This window comes from Mya arenaria, chromosome 10 (genome assembly GCF_026914265.1).
Source record: "Mya arenaria isolate MELC-2E11 chromosome 10, ASM2691426v1".
In the NCBI taxonomy this organism is placed as follows: Eukaryota; Metazoa; Mollusca; class Bivalvia; order Myida; family Myidae; genus Mya; species Mya arenaria.
The window spans coordinates 64,862,414-64,882,425 of NC_069131.1; the positions used below are offsets into that span (position 1 = coordinate 64,862,414).

The 20,012-nt window shown below is 33.5% G+C and overlaps 1 protein-coding gene across 1 annotated transcript; it reads right to left on the reverse strand.

Moving 5' to 3' along the window:
• Nucleotides 1–9,301: 9,301 nt before the first annotated feature.
• Nucleotides 9,302–17,607, reverse strand: LOC128205565 (fibrinogen-like protein A). Its single transcript, XM_052907299.1, has 6 exons — nt 17,240–17,607; nt 13,614–13,778; nt 13,313–13,443; nt 12,878–12,974; nt 12,491–12,655; nt 9,302–11,614 (listed from the first exon to the last, which is right to left on the reverse strand). The coding sequence occupies exons 1-6, from the start codon at nt 17,526–17,528 to the stop codon at nt 11,442–11,444; spliced, it is 1,020 nt and encodes a 339-aa protein (XP_052763259.1). The 5' UTR covers nt 17,529–17,607; the 3' UTR covers nt 9,302–11,441.
• Nucleotides 17,608–20,012: the final 2,405 nt, after the last annotated feature.

A 20,012-nucleotide genomic window follows, 5' to 3' on the forward strand; every position in this document is an offset into this window, starting at 1 on the left:
AGTTTTTTTTGGCCTAATAAAATTAGTTGATATTGAGCCGAACTGTATTATAAACTCCTTTTTATTTTAGATTTCGTAACAAAAATTGAACAAAAACTTGCAAAAGTAGTTCGCCAAAAAGCATCTATCATTTGATTTTCAGAAAATGATATGGCTCTTGAGGTAAAATGATAAATAAATATCCAAAGAGAAAAATATGTGAATACGTCATACTTATCAAAGAAGTTTATATATTTCTGTAAAATAAATTGAACCTTTGACGTTATATAATATATCATTCAATGTTGAACTCACGCATATCCTTCATGTAAGGCAGTGTTTGTACATCTGATATATTCATACCTGGCATACATGTACATAGTTTTAAAGGGATTTGTTCACGTCTTATAGGGTCTGATATCGAATGTTATTATTTCTTGTGCGATGTGCACACAATGTCTGTTTAAATGATAAAGCATCCGAAAACGTTTAGAGACTATCTCAAATGTAAATATTGTTTAAGAATATGAAAGAAAAGGCTCTTTTTAACGAAATTGGTTAGTAAACCGAATGAAAATATTATTTTTTTTACAAAATGGATAATCTTTTTTAAATTCTTTTTCTGCAAATTGCATAAAATATATCGCAACAACCGTTGCCAACCTTAAAAACGTGAACGATTCCCTGTAAGAACTAAACTATTTCTCACAGGGTATAAGCGATAATAGCAAAAAGGCATATGATAGGAAATAATTTGTTTGTCTTGGCCTAACTGTCAGGGTCCCTACGCCCTCATTAATCATTAAATTTTTACATAATGTGTTCTTAATATAACACATGATCAGTTTTATCTTTTATAAATGAGACAATCCGAAATTGAGATTTTATCAAATTTATTAGAAAGGAACAGCTGAAATCCCACTATGTTTCGTATTTGTTGTCAGAAATCTCGTCTGCTTGGGGAGATGATGATTGGTGGATTCAATATGTGTTGAAAGGTGTTCAAGTTAAATTACTTCTAACCTTTAGGAATTAACAAAACCAGGCTCCAATATCACAAAAGTACAAAAGCCATTGCTCAATCTCAATCTCAACTCATTTTCCTACATTTACATTACCACATAAAAGTAAGTTTTAAATGTTTTGCTTTTATAAAAGCGCTTTCTTTCAAAGATTATGCTGATACAAATAAATGGTCAATAATTTATCGAAAATAATTCGAATGTCAAACTTTTCCTGAGTTCAATTTGTTTTTGGACTCATACTCTAGCGTATTTATAATCTTAGAAATAATTTTCGTAGGAATATTACGCAATTATGTTTCCGATCGTAATGAATAAGAGAATGTGTTTTTTTAAAGGGTAGAAAATCACTTATTTTAAATCATACCGAAAATAAGTCGGGGTTGGGACTAAGTAATTGCCTGAGTATTTTCGTGATGTTGGGGCCATGATCTCTCCCATAATAAGCGAAGATAATAAACCTCTAGACGTAATTTGCTCAAGGAGTTTATGTCTTAAATAAATTAAAATCCATTACATGTCAAACTTCTCTTATCAGTAATGACAGAAATAATGTATGATGTGTGTATTCTAAATTGATTTATATCTTAAAATCTGAGATGTATATCTTCAAACTGAAATAAATTATAAAGCATGACTTGATGAAAGTTTTTTCTTGCAAATCGTGTAGAAGAAAAAGAGCGATAACTATTTCTTTCAAATGAAATAATTGGGTCACGTAAACATTAAGTAAAATGCAATAAAAATACAGGGAGAAACCTAGTAGTCGTAAACTCAAAAATAAACCTTTTTCAGAGGCACACGGCAATAAAGGGCACAAACGACAATGAACTAGAGACACAACCATACAAACACCACATGCACAAACACAAACACACAAACACCATAAACACCACATACACAAACACCACATACACAAACACCACAAACACCACATAAACAAACATCACACACACAAACACCACAAACACAACATACACAAACACCACAAACACCTCATACACAAAAACCACAAAACACCACAAACACAAACACCATAAACACCACATACACAAACACCACATACACAAACACCACATACACAAACACCACATACACAAACACCACATATACTAACACCACAAACACCACAAATACCACCAACACCAAATACCAAAAACACAAACAACACAAACACTAACACCACAAACATCACATACACAAACACCACAAACACCACATATACTAACACCACAAACAGACAAACACCACAAATACCACCAACACCAAATACCAAAAACACAAACACCACAAACACCACATACACTAACACCACAAACACCACATACTCAAACACCACAATTGCCACATATACTAACACCACAAACAGACAAACACCACAAATACCACCAACACCAAATACCAAAAACACAAACACTACAAACACCACATATACTAACACCACAAACAGACAAACACCACAAATACCACCAACACCAAATACCAAAAACACAAACACTACAAACACCACATATACTAACACCACAAACAGACAAACACCACAAATACCACCAACACCAAATACCAAAAACACAAACACCACATACACTAACACCACAAACACCACATACACAAACACCACAAACACCTCATATACTAACACCACAAACAGACAAACACCACAAATACCACCAACACCAAATACCAAAAACACAAACACCACAAACACCACATACCCAAACACCACAAACAGACAAACACCACTAACACCACATATGCAAACACCACAAAAACAAACACCACAATCACCACATACACCATATTCACAAACACCACATACACAAACACCACATGAACAAACATCACAAACACCACAGACACCAAATACCAAAAAAACAAACACCATAAAAAGCACATACACAAACACCACAAACAGACAAACACCACCAACACCACATATACAAACACCACAAAAACAAACACCACATACACCACATTCACAAACACCACATACGCAAACACCACCAATATCACATAAACCACATACACAAACACCACAAACACCACAAACACAAACACCACATACACAAACACCACCAACATCACATAAACCACATACACAAACACCACAAACACCAAATACCAAAAACACAAACACCACAAACACCACATACACAAACACCACATACACTAACACCACAAACAGACAAACACAACATACACAAACACCACATGCACAAACACCACAAACACAAACACCACAAACACCACATACACAAACACAACATACGCAAACACCACCAATATCACATAAACTACATACACAAACACCACAAATACCACATACACAAACACCACAAACACCGCAAACACAAACACCACATATACAAACACCACCACATCACATAAACCACAAACACAAACACCACATACACAAACAACAAAAACGCAAACACCACAAATAGACAAATCACCACAAATAGACAAATCACGCATTGAAACCGACTAAAATATAACATGTGAAACTGAATCAGATTGTCCGGAATATAAATTTTTGATACTTTACCATTCTACATAAATGTTATAAAGGCCGTATATTAACACAGCATTTATTGCCATTATCGACTATAATGAACTAAAGATGAGTTATACTCGTGACCGATATGTTTTGTATTCCGTTCATATTTCCTACATATTTTATGTCGGACACATTACATTGCATTGCTCTTTGGAAATCAATGCCGAACTTTCCCATTTATAGTATTAGCAACTTTATTAATTTTTCTTGAGTCAATACGCATTCATTATTTTACTTAACCGACCGTTAATATTATATGAGAATCCTAACGTCAGAAAAGGGATAAGGTTTTTAAATGATACAAATTATCTTTAATGTAACTATTTTTGACGAAAGATTTGTGGATTCTTGTAACGTATGTTATTTAAGCGAATGCAGCAAGTGCTTCATTTTATGCCTTCAAATAACAATTGTACGCTGAAAGTTAGATTTGCAGTTTTGAGTCTTAAGCCTCAAGTTCAGACTCAAGACGTTTGTACGTATTGGCCCAGTTGTCTGGTCGTCAAGTAGACTACATAAATATAACTTTAATAACTTAAAATTAATATGATTTTCTGATTTGTTTAATACTGCATTGCCTTCAAGTTGATGATTGTTCCAATGAGGTTTATATCTTTACTTTTGAACGTATTGATAAACTATTATTCGGGCAAGTGTATGGTTGGGCGTCCGTTAAACCGGTGTCAACCCAATGTGCAGTGCACAGGAACTATAACTCTGGGGCAGTATTTTTTATTTGTTATGGCTCTTTGTAAATTCTTGTCCGGACCATAACTTGAAGTATTTTAGGTAAAGTTTTCAAACTTCATTTACAGATAGATCGCTTTAAGGAGAAGTTCGGTGCACAGGAACCATAACTCGTGGGCAGTATTTTTTTTGTTATTGCTTTTGTTTTTTTCATTCTTTTTTTTCTCCGCATTTTTTGTCCGGAGCATAACTGTAAAAGCTTTGAGGTATTGTCTTTAAAAATCATATACAGATATATCTCATTAAGGATAAGTGCAGTTCACTCGAACCATAACGAGCTCTAGATGTTGTATATTTTGAGTTATTGCACTTTTTTATTTTTCAATGTTATCCTTTGTCAGGAAATGATACTGATCTTAATTTGAAGGGGGATATGACGTTCTATGACTGCACACCTGATTTTGGTGTTTAACGTCATCACTGTAAAATCATGTGTTACTCACAACATGTCTTTTTTTAAATGGTGACCAATAATTTCTGATTTTTTGTATGTTTTATTCAAGCACTGTGTAAATGGTCGTGCAACTTGAAAACCATTTGAGAAACAAACTGACACTTGGTTAACATAGACAGTCACAATACCTATATGTTAAGTAAGGTCATTTACCTGTATATAACAATACCCTTATATGAAAACATAGCGATGTCATTCTCGGCGTTGCTCTTGCTCATAAAGAGTGTATGTTACAACATTTTTATAAACTCTTGATAATATATACAGGATGACTTCTTTTGAAACTACCACCATCACGTCCTACAGCCTTTTCAGTGCTTTGATTTTATTATTGAGTATATCATTTGCTATAGTATATCTGAAGGCAAAAATCGCGCAATGCGACTCATATACAACCTTCTACATAAATGACATTTTCCGATCGGTTAACAGCGATTACATGATCAACGTGAATTATCCATATACCCCGTGTTAAATTAAATTCCAAAGAAAATAGCTGAAATTCCAGTTTTTAGGAAATTACAAGTAAAAGGTTTAATACACTCAGACAGAAATCCTCACCGAATGGTGAAAACCTGGCAAAGTGTGGTGTCGTCTAAGAAATGCAAAGAGTAGTAAATGAGATATCATCGTTACAATGTTAGTAGCAGATAAGTTCTGGAGAATTAAGTAGGGCGATCTTAGGTTGTTTTGTTTTAGATTAGAGCCAATTCCTAGAGTTTTGCCGCAGCCTTAAGGGAAACTAATCATACTGATGAATGCTTTTTCATTGAAGAGTTATTTCTTGTTGATCTTATTTGAATAGGTGATTCATTGTCTAGTACACCGTACTATCGATGCCAGCCTGGACCAATCATACATTCCTATACCTGATGGAGCTATTAACGTTACAAGTAGTTTCCGAGACTAACTCGCTTGTATAGTAACCGAAAGAAAAACGTTGAAAGCGGAGACTTTGATTACATATTTTACTATTTTTTGCCCAAGGTATGTGTTTATGTCAAATGATTCTAGCGATTTAACCAAAAATGTGTTGTGACTTCTTAAAGGAATATTTTATTTGCAAATAAGATTTTCGATTAAATTAAAATGCTTTTTATGCTAAAATCTGATAAAATTCTCTTTCCTAAAAGTTGCTTTGCTCTCAAAACACCTACAGAGGCATGAAAGTACACATGTGTTATGCTTGTTTTCATATTCTTAAATGACATTTCAATATCCTTTAAACATACTTTTGCACTGTCACAGGAATCTTATTTTTATGCAACCACTATCCGCATGCAAACCATATGTCTTACACATTGAAACATAATAATTATCTTAACGACCGTGCATGTAAGCGTTTTATGTCAGCTTAAACCATCTTGTTTCAGCACAATAACTTTGCTGTCTGTTTGACGTTGTGACTATTGGCTACTGTGTAGGCTGTCTACCACAAAGCCTCGTCAACAATTGCAAGTTGCATAGCCTTGTCAATAATGGAATTTGACATATTTGTAGGAATACCAAACAAGAAACTTAGAAAAAAATATATATGATAAAGATAAACATCAGAAAAACAAATGAGTTCCTCAGTTCACATAACATGCATTTGCTATGGCCTGCTTCAAAAGCTGTTTTCTAAAATTGCAATCTAAGTTTTCCTATTTTTTCTTATATGCCCGTTTGAGTAATATAAAATATTTCATTAGCTTGTTCTTATAGTAGTAGTTAGAATTCGTTGTATATTTAACGCTTATTGACAATTTTAACTCACACAGAAAAGGCAGAAAAAGGAGCAAGGTAGCGACGGAATACATCATCCTGAAGTCATCCTTCTCAGTTACTATTTTTTACAGCAATATGTGATGCAAAAAATGGGCCTAATATCACTTTATGCTTTCATTCCCCGATAATGACATCAATCACGTTATTCATTCCTTAAAAATAACTACAATAGAAAACAAACAAAACGGAATTTCTATCTGAAAAACAGCATGTCCGAATTGCCTTTATTGTTTATACAATTACTCTATCATTCGTTTGTCTATGCTTGCTTGTACAAAACTCGAATGAACATATTCATGATTTCTATCCATAGCCTTGCTGTATGGATTATAATCCATCCTTCCTAATTATCGCTCTCAACCACTCCCGTTATTGTCGACATACTGGATGGTGATTGTGCTTCGGTAAACAGTGGGCTTGCATGTGAATGTCACAAATTGTCTGTTTTCCATTTAGGCCACACCAAATTGATGTTTCGTTCCGCGGATTTATCGCTCCTATTTTTTTTTAAATGTAGAAAAAATAATATTTTTATTATTTTTTCGTGCGTCCGCTCCTATTATTTTAAACTCCAACCAGATTTTTGTGCATATAATTTTTTTAAAGGCTGAAAAAATAGTAAGTAATAAATAAATTTACGCTATTTTAAATGTTTTTGTAAAGGGAAGTAACCGACGCGTGGTGTGTTACACTGTATATCGATCGGTTTAGCAAGGAAAGAAAGCATTGGTTTCAATCAAAATGGCGGCTTCCGGTATAAACATTGTGGCTTGAATTTTGGAAATTTAATCTTAGTTTTGACAGTAAATATGTTTAGACCATACCGGAAGTCATTTTCATCGACTCATGTACTTAAGGATCTTTAATTAAAACAATAATTATGCTATAAAACATGTATATCTGATACTGGTGGCTATAATATTACGTTATTAGTAATTCATTTTGGATGGAAATCAGAATGATGAACAATGACTCAATTAAGTATTATTTGATTTAAGGTATAATACAAGTGACCAGAATTTTACTTCGTAACGTCGACACCTTTACTTAACAGGAACATGGTTCATTGTTTGTTCCAAATTGACGTATCAAAGTCATTTTGACCATATTCTGACAAAACAACAGTTTCGAACAAATATCTTTTTACAAATAGCATATTAACACTGGTCCAGATAGACCAAAAGTAGGTAAGCCTAACCTAAATTTATCACCTTTATTTGTATTTTCTTCAATAGCATAATCAGGAATTTAAAGAACATCTCATTTATCATAAAAGTACTCTGAACATACCCTTGTACTTTTCATTTCGAAATGCACATGTCATTGCATTTTCTGTGATAATCAAAACGAAATTAAGTAAAAAAAAATTTTTATATGGAGTCTGATATTTGATGAAACTAGTGTACAACATCACTTTTAAATATCCGAAATCAATCCCAATGAATGTCTAAATACAGTTGCACACTCTGTTAAAGTGATTAAGGTAGATTAATAAAAGTCATTTCAAACATTTTCCTAAAAGCAGCCATATATATTATTACAAATGATCGTCCTACTTAATACATGTTTTAATTATATTATACATTTGGTTAATACATATAATGTGTGTACTACAAACGGATGAATAAATAGTATGTATTCGGTCATTCTCCCAATGTCCTTTGGAGGTTCAGTACAAGATTTCATTTAAATGGGTTTAAGGGCAATTTTATTGAACAAACTTTCTTATTTATATTGATTTTAAGAACAAAATATTTTTTCGCTCTTCGCTCGCTTCGGGTTTTATGAAAATTGACAAAATTGTATTTTTTTTTTACTTCGAACAGGAACCATCTGAAAAAGGTTGAGTGTTCCGGTGGTTCGCGTCATTCGGCCGCTTTCGCTAATCGATGAAGGCGAGCCGGGTACTTCGTCATTTTGACAGAACAAGGTCTGACTAGCGTTTGTGATAATTCGCATTTTGAAGCATTTGCGTCGTAGACGTTTTCTCTCGACACGGATAACGGTGTTTACTTGTATATTACGGGCCACTGCATCTATTGGCAAGGTATTTTGTTTGAAGCTTTCGAAGAAGTTATAATTTTCAACTGGAATTGGTCTTTGTTTACATTTTCCGGGCGAACATTCTTAACTTGTTTTATATTACAATATACGGTACTTTTAAATGTTGTCAAATCTCATTTCATATGTAAGGCAATGTATTATATTGATGACATACATGTTCAAGTATGTGTTTTGGCTAGTTGAACTAATTTATTATGACTTAAATGAGCCTTTGTCATCAAGCCACTGTGATTTTTCGCTGTTCACAAAATCCCTTTGAAATCCTTTTGATGCGTAATAAGTGTAACACCAAATATAGTCAAATAAGAAGTGAGCCTAGCTCAATCCTGTTAACGTGTTAGTTTTTAAGCTTTATTTATGTAAACCTTTATGAAACGTAACAAAAGGTGTGAGCTATTTCGCGACATTAGAAGAATATCACATTCGTGGTCATTCAATATGAGGTTCATGAACTCGTTCATCTTATTTGATAAAAAAAACTAGACACGAATCGTATCCATCGCTTTTAGAACACACTTTTTATAAAGTCGGTATGAAATAACCTCTCATGTAATATAAGCAGATTTTTATGCTCTAACATGATTTGCATTTTAAGCAAAACGCGCTAGCATGGCATGATCGTTATCCATTTGCAGATGACAGTGACGTTTTGCTGGGCTGTTAACTTTAAAAGAAAGAAGGAATTAAAGTGAAAAGTGATAATCATTTATTTGTACACAGTACATCGTCAATATATAATATAAGAACAAACGAATATATCATTGGTATTGCTACAACTGTCTGTTATTTTAAAACAATAAATGTTCAACAAAAATAAGAAAACTATTATGAACAATACAAGACAAACAATCTCCATATATAATTTGATGTCATCCATAATTGTTATCACACACTGCATTGTAAATGCATGGCCCTTATTTCTCGAAACATATCACGTACTTACATGAATAAGAACAGAACAGAACATATATTTCATTAAGTGTTGTACATCATCTTCTCAACCACACATATAATAACTGAACACATGATGCAAACACATGTTATACAATAATAAGTCATTGCGAACAAAGTTGTTTGGACATATTCAAATTACGCGAGTACGAACAAAGCAAAAACAACACAAACAAATCATTATTCCAACTAAATACTTAGAATTGTTTGCGGTATACATAACATTTCTTTGATAATAATATAGCTTTGATGAGCTCTTGTCTTTCCTGTATTTAACAGTTCAATGAGTTTTAGTGCATATGGACGGATATATTACTAATGACGTTTTATTCATTTCTTTCTAAAAAGATCAAAGCATGGACAGTGTAAAAGCTTAACTCAATGCGATTGTTGGCTTTAAGTTTTGCTAACTTTATATTTTCAGAATTTTTCGGAAAATTTCTTTATGATATTCTCGAAGAACTATTTTCTAGATCTAGTAAATTCATGATTAAGTAGAAACTTAAAACAATAAGCAACCTAAGCATGTTTCGCCTCAGAACTTTCGAGAAATTGAGGTCAGTTTCTTAGCAATTTCGATTTAGAATTGTTAACTATTTCAACACCATGCTACATGAACATAAGTGTAGGTGTGTCAGTAATAATATAATAATGATATTTAATATTTATGTGTAGGTACAATGTCATTTATCATTCAATTTCCGATTGTTATATAAAATTACAGAATACATGATATTCATTTTTAGCCAGCTCTCACTTCCAAAATAAACGTCAACAAGCACATGGCTAGAGCACATTTTATACGATGTCCAAAATGACGTTACGGTCGCATACATTTTTGCGCGTTCTTCTGTAAAGACTACAATAAACTCTTGATTTCCAGGCATATACCAAAATTAGAAATTACTTGTTTCCTAGGAAAATCTTAAATATATCTCGCCTCGTGAGCACCACTAGTAAACTATACCTTTGGGTGCTCACTCGGTGAATGCTTTACGGTCTTACACTGAAACAAACAATTATCCTCTATATACATAGGGCTTTACTCGTAATACAAATTGTTCAAGTTCATAGTTTCAACGAAGTATATTCTGTCATTGTTTATGCATTTCTAGTTCGGATGTGTCCGGATATATAAAATATGCTAGAAGGTACATCGCAAGAGATCCATAACTCGCCCACCTAACCTTAAACCATTGTGGAATGATAAAGGTTATTCACATGTTAATCAGTGTGCTCTATTATTAACACATTTCAACATACCACATTCTACAAGTTGTTAGTATCACCAGCGTACATTTCAAAACGGTTTGACACAATCAATATGGCTAATATAGGCTGCCATTCTATCTCAAATTAACCGATTGCGATCGGCACTGTGAAATAATAACAAAAACATCTTAACTAAATAAACATATGTAATAAAAACCTAGTAAACGTCCTATCTTTGGAAAAAACATAAATCATAATGATAATTATGATAAATTTATATTATCGCTTATTTTGTCTTTATATATGTATGCATTTCTTAACATGATTACCATTGCAATCGTTTTCTCTTTCATCCTTCCTAGTTTTTGTATTTATTTGCAACCTGGACGTACAAATAAAATAAATTTTCAATACAATTGAGTTGAGCAAATCAATTTTTTAAAGGCATGTGTAATATTACTCATTTTTTAAGTTCTGAAAGCTGTAGAACAGTTAGCCTTTAGAATCAATGGTTTAAAGATATGTATACAACATTCTACATCAAGACCGATTTGGAATAGCTGTCAAAACAACAACACACACCTACCCTTTGTTATTTAATTTTTAGTTTCATTCAACTCTTCGCAACATTATTCTTGATGTTTTGAGTGATTCGTATCCCCTAAAACTGTAAAAAATCATTCCTCCTTCACCGGACAGCGGTACTCGGACTTCCCCCCGGCGGAGCGTAGTGTCCGTTGAGGTTAATGTTTGTACATGAGCCGTACCACCAGCCACCTCTGCAGCCGTTACCACAAGAGCTGCCCTTTGCTGTGAAATCCGTTCCATTTTGGGTCTTTGAGAAATATTTACCGGCATCCCCTGAAATGTTACAACCAGTGAAAGATTGACCGGTCTGATATCACCTACTTGCTCCCCGTTTTGTTAGTAATTTCATATACGCTTAGCGTATACACCAATGTTTTAATACAATTACATTTAATTTGTTTCCACAAAGAACATTTAAGTGAAATAATTGAACGTCAACAAATCAATTGTTTTGAAATTACTGATTTGCAAAATTCAATCATCGCGTAAATAAAATAACATAATCGATATTATACGACATGCATACGAAAAAAGTGCGTAAATGATAGTGATAAAACATACACACAAATATCAAAATGGAAGCCAACACATGACGGTAAGAACTACGCCCAGAAACAACACTACATAGTATCAAACGACAAAAAATATAATCACTCATTATACATGTTTGATGATGTTTGCTCTGTTTTGAGTTATGTATTCATTTTCATACCGTAATACATATACAAATCAAAATGAAAGCCAAGACATGGTTTGCTTAGCAATAATAATTCGTTATGATATGACGAAGAACAACGCCAAGAAACAAAAACCTAAAAACAAAAAGTAAAACGACAGAAATTTTAACACGTATTGCACACTATTTGATAATGTTTACTCTTTTTTGGTTCATGTATATATTCTCATGAACGATAATCTGAAAGTAGAGGTTTAACCGTATATTTGTAACGTGCTGATAAATTACAACGTTTTTTTCGACAAACGCTTGCTTAATTTGCAATGTAAATGTGCAAGACTTAAACTACTGGGCCCAACAGTCGTCATTGAAATCATCCATATAAACTAATGTTTTGAGCACATTGAGTATAAGTAGCTATTTTTTATTGCTACAAATTGTTTGATTACAAAGCTAAAATAAAGTTACCCTACCAGCGGTTCCCGTGCCTTCCCCGCTCACGTGCAATTTGTAACCTGGGGCCTCTCCTAACCGAAAGTCTGGCCATTCTTCGTACGCCTCGCTTCCGTCGTCGGCACCCACGTTCATGCGTATGGTAGTTTTTCCCTGATCCAGAATCTCTTTAATGTATCTTAACCCTTAAATAGAAACATAACAGTTATATAAGTTAGAGGAAAGGAGGGAACGATTTGAAGGGAATATTACGACATGGAATTAAATCCAAATATTTCATATTATATCTATAATCATTTTTATAACATAATTTTATTGCATATTCTACATCGGGTGTTGAGACTCACGAAAGTAAGGCTATATTTATTTAAAGGTATTTGAGTGTTTTTGTTATTCTCAACATTTACCAAGCCAGAATTCAGCTGATGTATTTCCAAATCCTTCAGTGTAAGCCTTGAGATCTAAGTAAAACTCCTCCGATCCGTCATACCGGTTTTGGAATACCTAGAGATTAGAAAAAAACACGTGTTTATACATAATTTGTGGAAATCTTGTGTAATCGTTGATATATTTTTATTCTCTTAAGGGTTAATAGGATGGGATTGGAGAATCTACAGATGCTTATACCATACATTCAACAAAAAGTACATGAAAAACTTACAACACGGTCTATTGTCTAATTAAAATATCATAAAATTTCGAAATTATAAAAAACATACGGACGATTCAACCTGTTAAAACACGCCGCCTGACCATACACAGCAAAACTTTGTACGCTTAAATCTTTACGAACTATCTTTTCGCGTACCAACCCCTATATGACAATCTCAAACTCAACAAACCGTCCATCCTCCGTTGCTTGTCGTCATGTCGCAGTACACACTGATAGTCGTCTGAGATTTCCACAGCTTGACTCGATACACCCCGTCAGGTGAGGACGGACATAGACGATGAACATCTTGACAGTCTGTCACTGAAATTCAAATTGTCGTTACTATAGTCGAATTTACCTGTAAAATGCAATATTTTGTTCAGATGTTGATCACCCATTTGAAAAAGTCACATTCGTGTACATGATATCGTCGATGTAAAAAGTGAGATTACAGAGAATGCCAAATTTCCGAATTTAAATAATATATTTACATTTGTAAACCTTATCACACATCCTCCATTCTTTGGCGTCGCCATGGCAATATTTCCCGTGACTTGAGGGTTTGGGGTTGTCACAACTACGTACGCGTGTTTGAAATCCCTCACCGCATGCTACTGAACATGAACCCCACGATTCCCAGTCCGACCATCCTCCCGCTAAAATAACAAATTGAAACAAAATGAAAACATTAACAGCAAAAATAACATAAAGTCACGTAACATAACATAACATAAAGTAAAGTAAAGTAATGGAACATAACATGACATAACTTAACAAAACATAACATAACATAACATAACAAAAGATAACACACCATAGCGTAGCATAACATAACATAACATAACATAACATAACATAACATAACATAACATATATATAGATATATATTATACCTTACATAAATGTGTCCCTTCTTTGTGTTTATAAAGTTGATCGGTCCGTATATCAATGTATTTTGATAAAACTCCAGTTTTTATGACGTCAGCGGTCCATATCATGTTTTTGGCCGGTCCGGACCTCGCCAAAAATATAATATGGACCGCTGACTTAATATTATATGGACCGCTGACGTCATAAAACCGGTGAGTGCTGCTTGCATTTTTCACAAGGACATTTTTTTCGCAAGTAAACATTATTAGATTTGTTCAATAAAACACATCAAAGGCGCTTTAAAATTATTAAATGGTAAATAAGTGTTAGGTATAGGACCGGCCTAACGCCTCGGTCCATATACACCTTCGGGGGCTGACTGGCCGGTCCTTATATTGTTATATAACCCTCAGTGGTGTGTAATATTTCTTAAAACGTATATTTTCGTCTTCAATTTTTGATAAGTGGAAATAATATAAGAATGTATCTAAACAAATGAAACTTTGGTAGCTTTATTTCAATATTTGATAATTGACTTGTTCGCTTTTTAAACTATTTCTTCATTAACATTTTTGTATATTTTGTACTTAAGTACCTAAATGCATTGTTTGTTAATGGTTAATCGCTGTATAGTGATAATCATTTTTGCTAAAAACCTCATATTCGTATTGAAACAAATTGCTTACGTTTACAAAAATGATAAATCAATAACTAAGTGGCAAGTATGCTTAATGTGATAAGCGTTTTAATTGGTATACGATGATATCAGGAAAATGATCCATATATTGTTTTGCACTCGATTTTGCAGTGGTTGAATCAGAGGTTAGTTTTATCATTATCAAATCTCTGTTGCAATGGGTTTTCTGTAATCCACTTCACTTTAAAATATATAATTTTGCAATAATGCATGCAAAGGGCAGACCTTAACATGTGAAATTCGTCTTCAATAAGATATACATATTTAGACAAACAAAAGGGCCAAAATCAGAACTCACGCTCCATTTTCATTTGTCGATCCTTTTCAATCATTAGAGAATTACTTGAACACCTGAAGTTTGAAAAATGCCTTTTAAATCTGTATCAGAGGTCACATGTTAAATGACGTTCAGAATCAAATGCTGTTTATAAAAAGTCTCTAATTTCCATCGTTTTCAACATATTAAGAAAAAGGCCACTTACCAGGCAAAAGTTTGTACCAGTGTCTGTACTTTTTCTAATAAAATCGCATTTGCGTTTGCAACCAAACATTCTTCTCAATTAATGTTTGCATCAAACCAAATAACGTCTTCGCTTCTGTAATGTTTTATATTTACATTTGACAACAGCCTTAATATTTTCATCTTTCAATGCAAATAAGGATATACAAGCACTAACAGTCACTTACATTACGGATTTATGAGGAATATACGTAAGTGAATGTGTGTATGGTCAGTGTTGTGTGTACGTTTTGTGTCTCTCATTCAATGACGATTAGGACTTCCCATTATGCCTTTAGCCCCCTGTTATACTTTGTTTAACACTCACAAAGATAGGCGTTAAATTCTGAGAAAGCCTAAAATCAATCTGGCGCTGGCTGGAATTTTCTGTGACATATTTTCAGCTGAAATGGTTTACAATACGGAGTAGTTTTTTTGTAAATTCTCTTCCAAAACTTGGATGGCTACCAAGTCCAATCGTGTAGTCAAAGTAAGAGTGATAGCTGTAGTTTATATTTGATTGCAAATGCCTGTATTCATTTGTGCTTGTGTCCAGGCTTTAACTTTTCAAAAAGGTTTAAATTACTGGAAAACTGTGGTTTTGAGTTCTCTCATTTATGAAATAGTTTAAAGAAATAAATTTGCTTGATCTCAAATAGCATTTGTTTGATCTCAAAACTAATATTTGTATAGCATTATCTTTTAGTGTTATCATTCTTTCACTGGATGTTATCCTTGTACTGTTTACAATAGCATTGTTTAGTTAATAAGTAAATAAATGTGAGCAAAAGTGAGTTAGATGACAATATATAGTTGTTCGCTCTTCGCTCGCTCCTTTTTTTTGCTAAATGCAAAACAAATATTTTTATTATTATTTCGCTCGCTCGCCCCATTATTTTTTGGAAAAAATCCTATGAACAATTTATCAATTTGGTGTGGCCTTAGTACAAAATTTAAAACGTCAATGACATTTGTGCATGTCCAATAGATATATTTATCTGAGCGATCATTGGTAAAAACAGCTTTTTTATCATTAACTGCCAAATAAGTAGTTTTCTCCCTCGCAAATGATTTTTGATAAAAGGAGTAAATTTGTTTGTAACTAAAGATTGTGGAATAGATGAATAGAACATTGAAAAGTCATAAGTATTAAGCTCTGAGACCTTATATCGTCTTCTTTCAAAATCATTACCTAAATCCAAAGAATTATTGATAAACCAAAAGAGATTAATTCCAGAATTCTTATAAACTTTGCTACAGTTTTTCACATGAAACTTCATAGCAGTTAAGGAGGATGTAAGTAGAATTGAAATCTGTTTAGTAGAACAAGAAATGGAATTAACAATAAATCGTGATTTATACGGTTTTTTATGCAATTTAGGTAACCATTGTATTGTAGGAATGTTTTCATGATCATCATTCAACCGAACTTGAAATTTAGCATTAGAATCAATATGACTTTTAATAACACTTTCTTCATCGAGTTGGCTGGGAATGTTAGTTCTAGAAGATTGTAACTCTTCAATAATAGTATAGGGATTTAATATCCATGATCAGCTTTGTAGTTATCGAAATAGACTTTTGGGGGAGGGCCAATTGATTATTGTTGAAACTCTATTTTCTTATCTATTAGGTCCAATATTTTATTCATCCACGGCATTAAGGCATTAAGTTCGACCTCTTATCTTTTACGCCAGCTTTTACAATATTTGGATAAAGTGTCGGTCAGTTCCAACTTACATGTATGGAAATTAATTTCAGATGCTATCCGGTATTTAGGACATTTATTTAGCAGTTTTCTATAGAGATTGTTTTAATAAAATTAAAATTTCCTGTAACAATATGCCCAACAATCTCAAGAAGAAGGTGTATTTGCAGAAATGTCAAAGTCTGCTACTACTTTATTATAATTAAATATAAATTTTCAAATAGGTTTTTTATAATTATAATAATTTAAAAAACAAACGGCCTAAGAATGAACTGAACAAACTATTTTGATTAAAAAATAATTTGGAATTATATTTTTTGGGGAAAAATAACTTTATACGTACCCACAAAATTCGAATCATGTTCTGCAAGAAGATTTTTAAATTCACTGTTGTTCTCTTTCGTGTTATTTATAAGTAATTGTATTAACTCCTTCACATCTTGAACACTTTTGTAGTTATTTTCAATTCGTGAGTTGCCATTTTTTATTTCATTGTTTTCCTTTAAAACCATTTCCAAAACTTTCTCTTCATAATTGAATGTCGATTCTCCTTTTGTCTCTTCAGAAAGAACGAACCAAACAAGACTTGTTACTGCGCAAATATTTACAAGAAACCTCATGTTCGCATTCATCCTCTATAAAATAGAAACACCAAGATACAGAACGAGGTCTTGAATGTAGCGGAACGTTCACCGAATGGTAACCTTTGCTTAAGCAGTGTTATAGTTAAATGCCGTACAACATTTTCGATAAACGTGGCACCAATCTTTATAATGTGCTGATATCATTTTTAACTAGAGCTATCACAGAATGTGATAAATACCCGTAGAGTTAATAATGAAATAAATCGGAACGTGTTTCACTAAAGATGAACGTGCCACATCGTAATTGTCAATAATGTAGTGACATTTATTATTATATTATTATTAGACCAGATTTGTTGAGCGCCCTTTTCATAAAAATACGTTCAAGGGCGCTTTACAATTAAACATGTGACATATCGCAGATATGTGGAAATCACCAAAAGTGACATATTTTAACATATTAAACCAATTCAAGTGAAACTCATATGTTGTCAAAAAAAACAACACACACACATAAAGTGTCTAAAATGCTATATGCAATAAAATAAGCATAAAAAAGTAAAATAAGAATAAGAAATCAACAACATGAAACCAAATATATATATATATACATATATATATATACATATACAGTTACTGTAGTTCTGTATCGTAAAAATAAGTAGGGATAAAAACAGCCACAGTTGTTATCTATACGTTGTAGGAAGTTTTGAAAAGTTGTGTTTTGAGAGCTCTTTTGAATGAATTAAGTGATGATTCTTTTCTGAGAGTGTCCGGGAGAGAATTCCATAGTTTTGCGGCAGCAACTTTGAAACTCCTATCACCGTAAGAGACCAGTCGACATTTTTGTGGCACAAGGGTGGTTGCTGCACTTGCTGATCTCAGGTATCTAGTTGGCACGTAAACCTCTACTAAGTCGCTCATGTAAACCGGTGACTGACCATGCAAAGTCTTGAAAGTTTGAATGATAATTTTATATTTAATTCTATCTTGTATTTGAAGCCAGTGAAGGTCTTTAAGGATTGGTGTTATGTGTTCAAAACGGCTTGTTTTCGTAATGATACGTGCAGCTGTGTTTTGAACAATTTGCAGTTTGTTCGTTGTTGATTTCGGCACGCCATACAAGAGAGCATTGCAATAATCTAACCGTGATGTCACAAGCGAGTTTATGAGAGTCTTGGTGGCATCAGCGGTCAAATATGGCCGAATGTGACCAATCTGTCGTATCTGACCATAGCATGTTCGAGTCACCGAATTAACATGCTGGTCCATGTGCATGTTCGAATCAAGCGTAACACCAAGGTTTCGAACAGTTTTTGATGGTTTTATGCTCGTATCGCCAATTTCCAGTTCTAGATTTTCAACAAGTTTGGAGTGTTTTTGACTTGAAAAAATAATTAATTCAGTTTTGTCTGCATTCAATTTTAACATGTTTGAATTCATCCATGATATGATTTCTTTTAGGCATTGTTCAACTCGCGTGATTGTGACTACCTTTGATGCTTGGTCAGTTGGTTTAAACGAAAGATAGAGTTGGGAGTCATCTGCATAAAAATGGTGGTTTAGACGATGGTTTGTACAGATAGACCCGACCGGCTTAGTGTACATCGTGTAGAATTTTGGGCCCAGTACCGATCCTTGAGGAACACTGAATTTCATAAGGACCGGTTCAGAGAGTTTGCCGTCGATGCATACCGTTTGGTAGCGGTCTGTTAGGTATGATGCGACCCATTGACGAGGTTTATCTGCAAATCCAAAGTCAGATTCGAGTCTTTGAAGAAGGGTGTTATGGTCAATGGTGTCAAATGCAGCCGACAGGTCCAGCATCACGAGTACCGTAACATCACCTGTGTCTAATGATTCAAGAATGTCGTTTTGAACTTTTACCAATGCAGTTTCAGTTGAATGAAATTTCCTGTATGCTGACTGGTTTGTTTCATGTAATTGATTGTTTGTCAAATGTTCCTCAATTCTTCTGTTTACCACTTTTTCGAGGATTTTTGAGAGATATGGCAAATTTGATACTGGTCTGTAATTCTTGAGTATGTTTTTGTCAAGACTAGGCTTTTTTAACAATGGCCTTATTCGTGATGCTTTAAATGATTTAGGCACGATTGAACTTTGAAGCGAGCTGTTAACAATTTTCAGCAAAATTGGTAGGAGTTCGTTTATACACGATTTCAAGAGCCATGTAGGAAGAGGGTCTAGTTCACAAGACTTGTTAGCTGACTGTTGAACAAGCTTTTTCACCTCCTCCTCTGTTGCTGGAATGAAATTATCCATTCGCGCAATATCACGTACTTCTGTGCGTCGATCTTCTGGTACTGATTCACTCTGATGCCGAGGTGAAATGTTCGTTCTGATTGTTTCTATTTTATCTATAAAGAAATCGCTGAACTCCTGTGCTAAAACTTCTGGTTTCTTACCTGGTGGAAGTGCAACTTCGCTTGGGCCATTCAATAAATGTTTCGTTAATTTGAACAAACTTTTTTGGTCCCGTTCACTTGATTTTACTTTCTCTGAGTAATAATC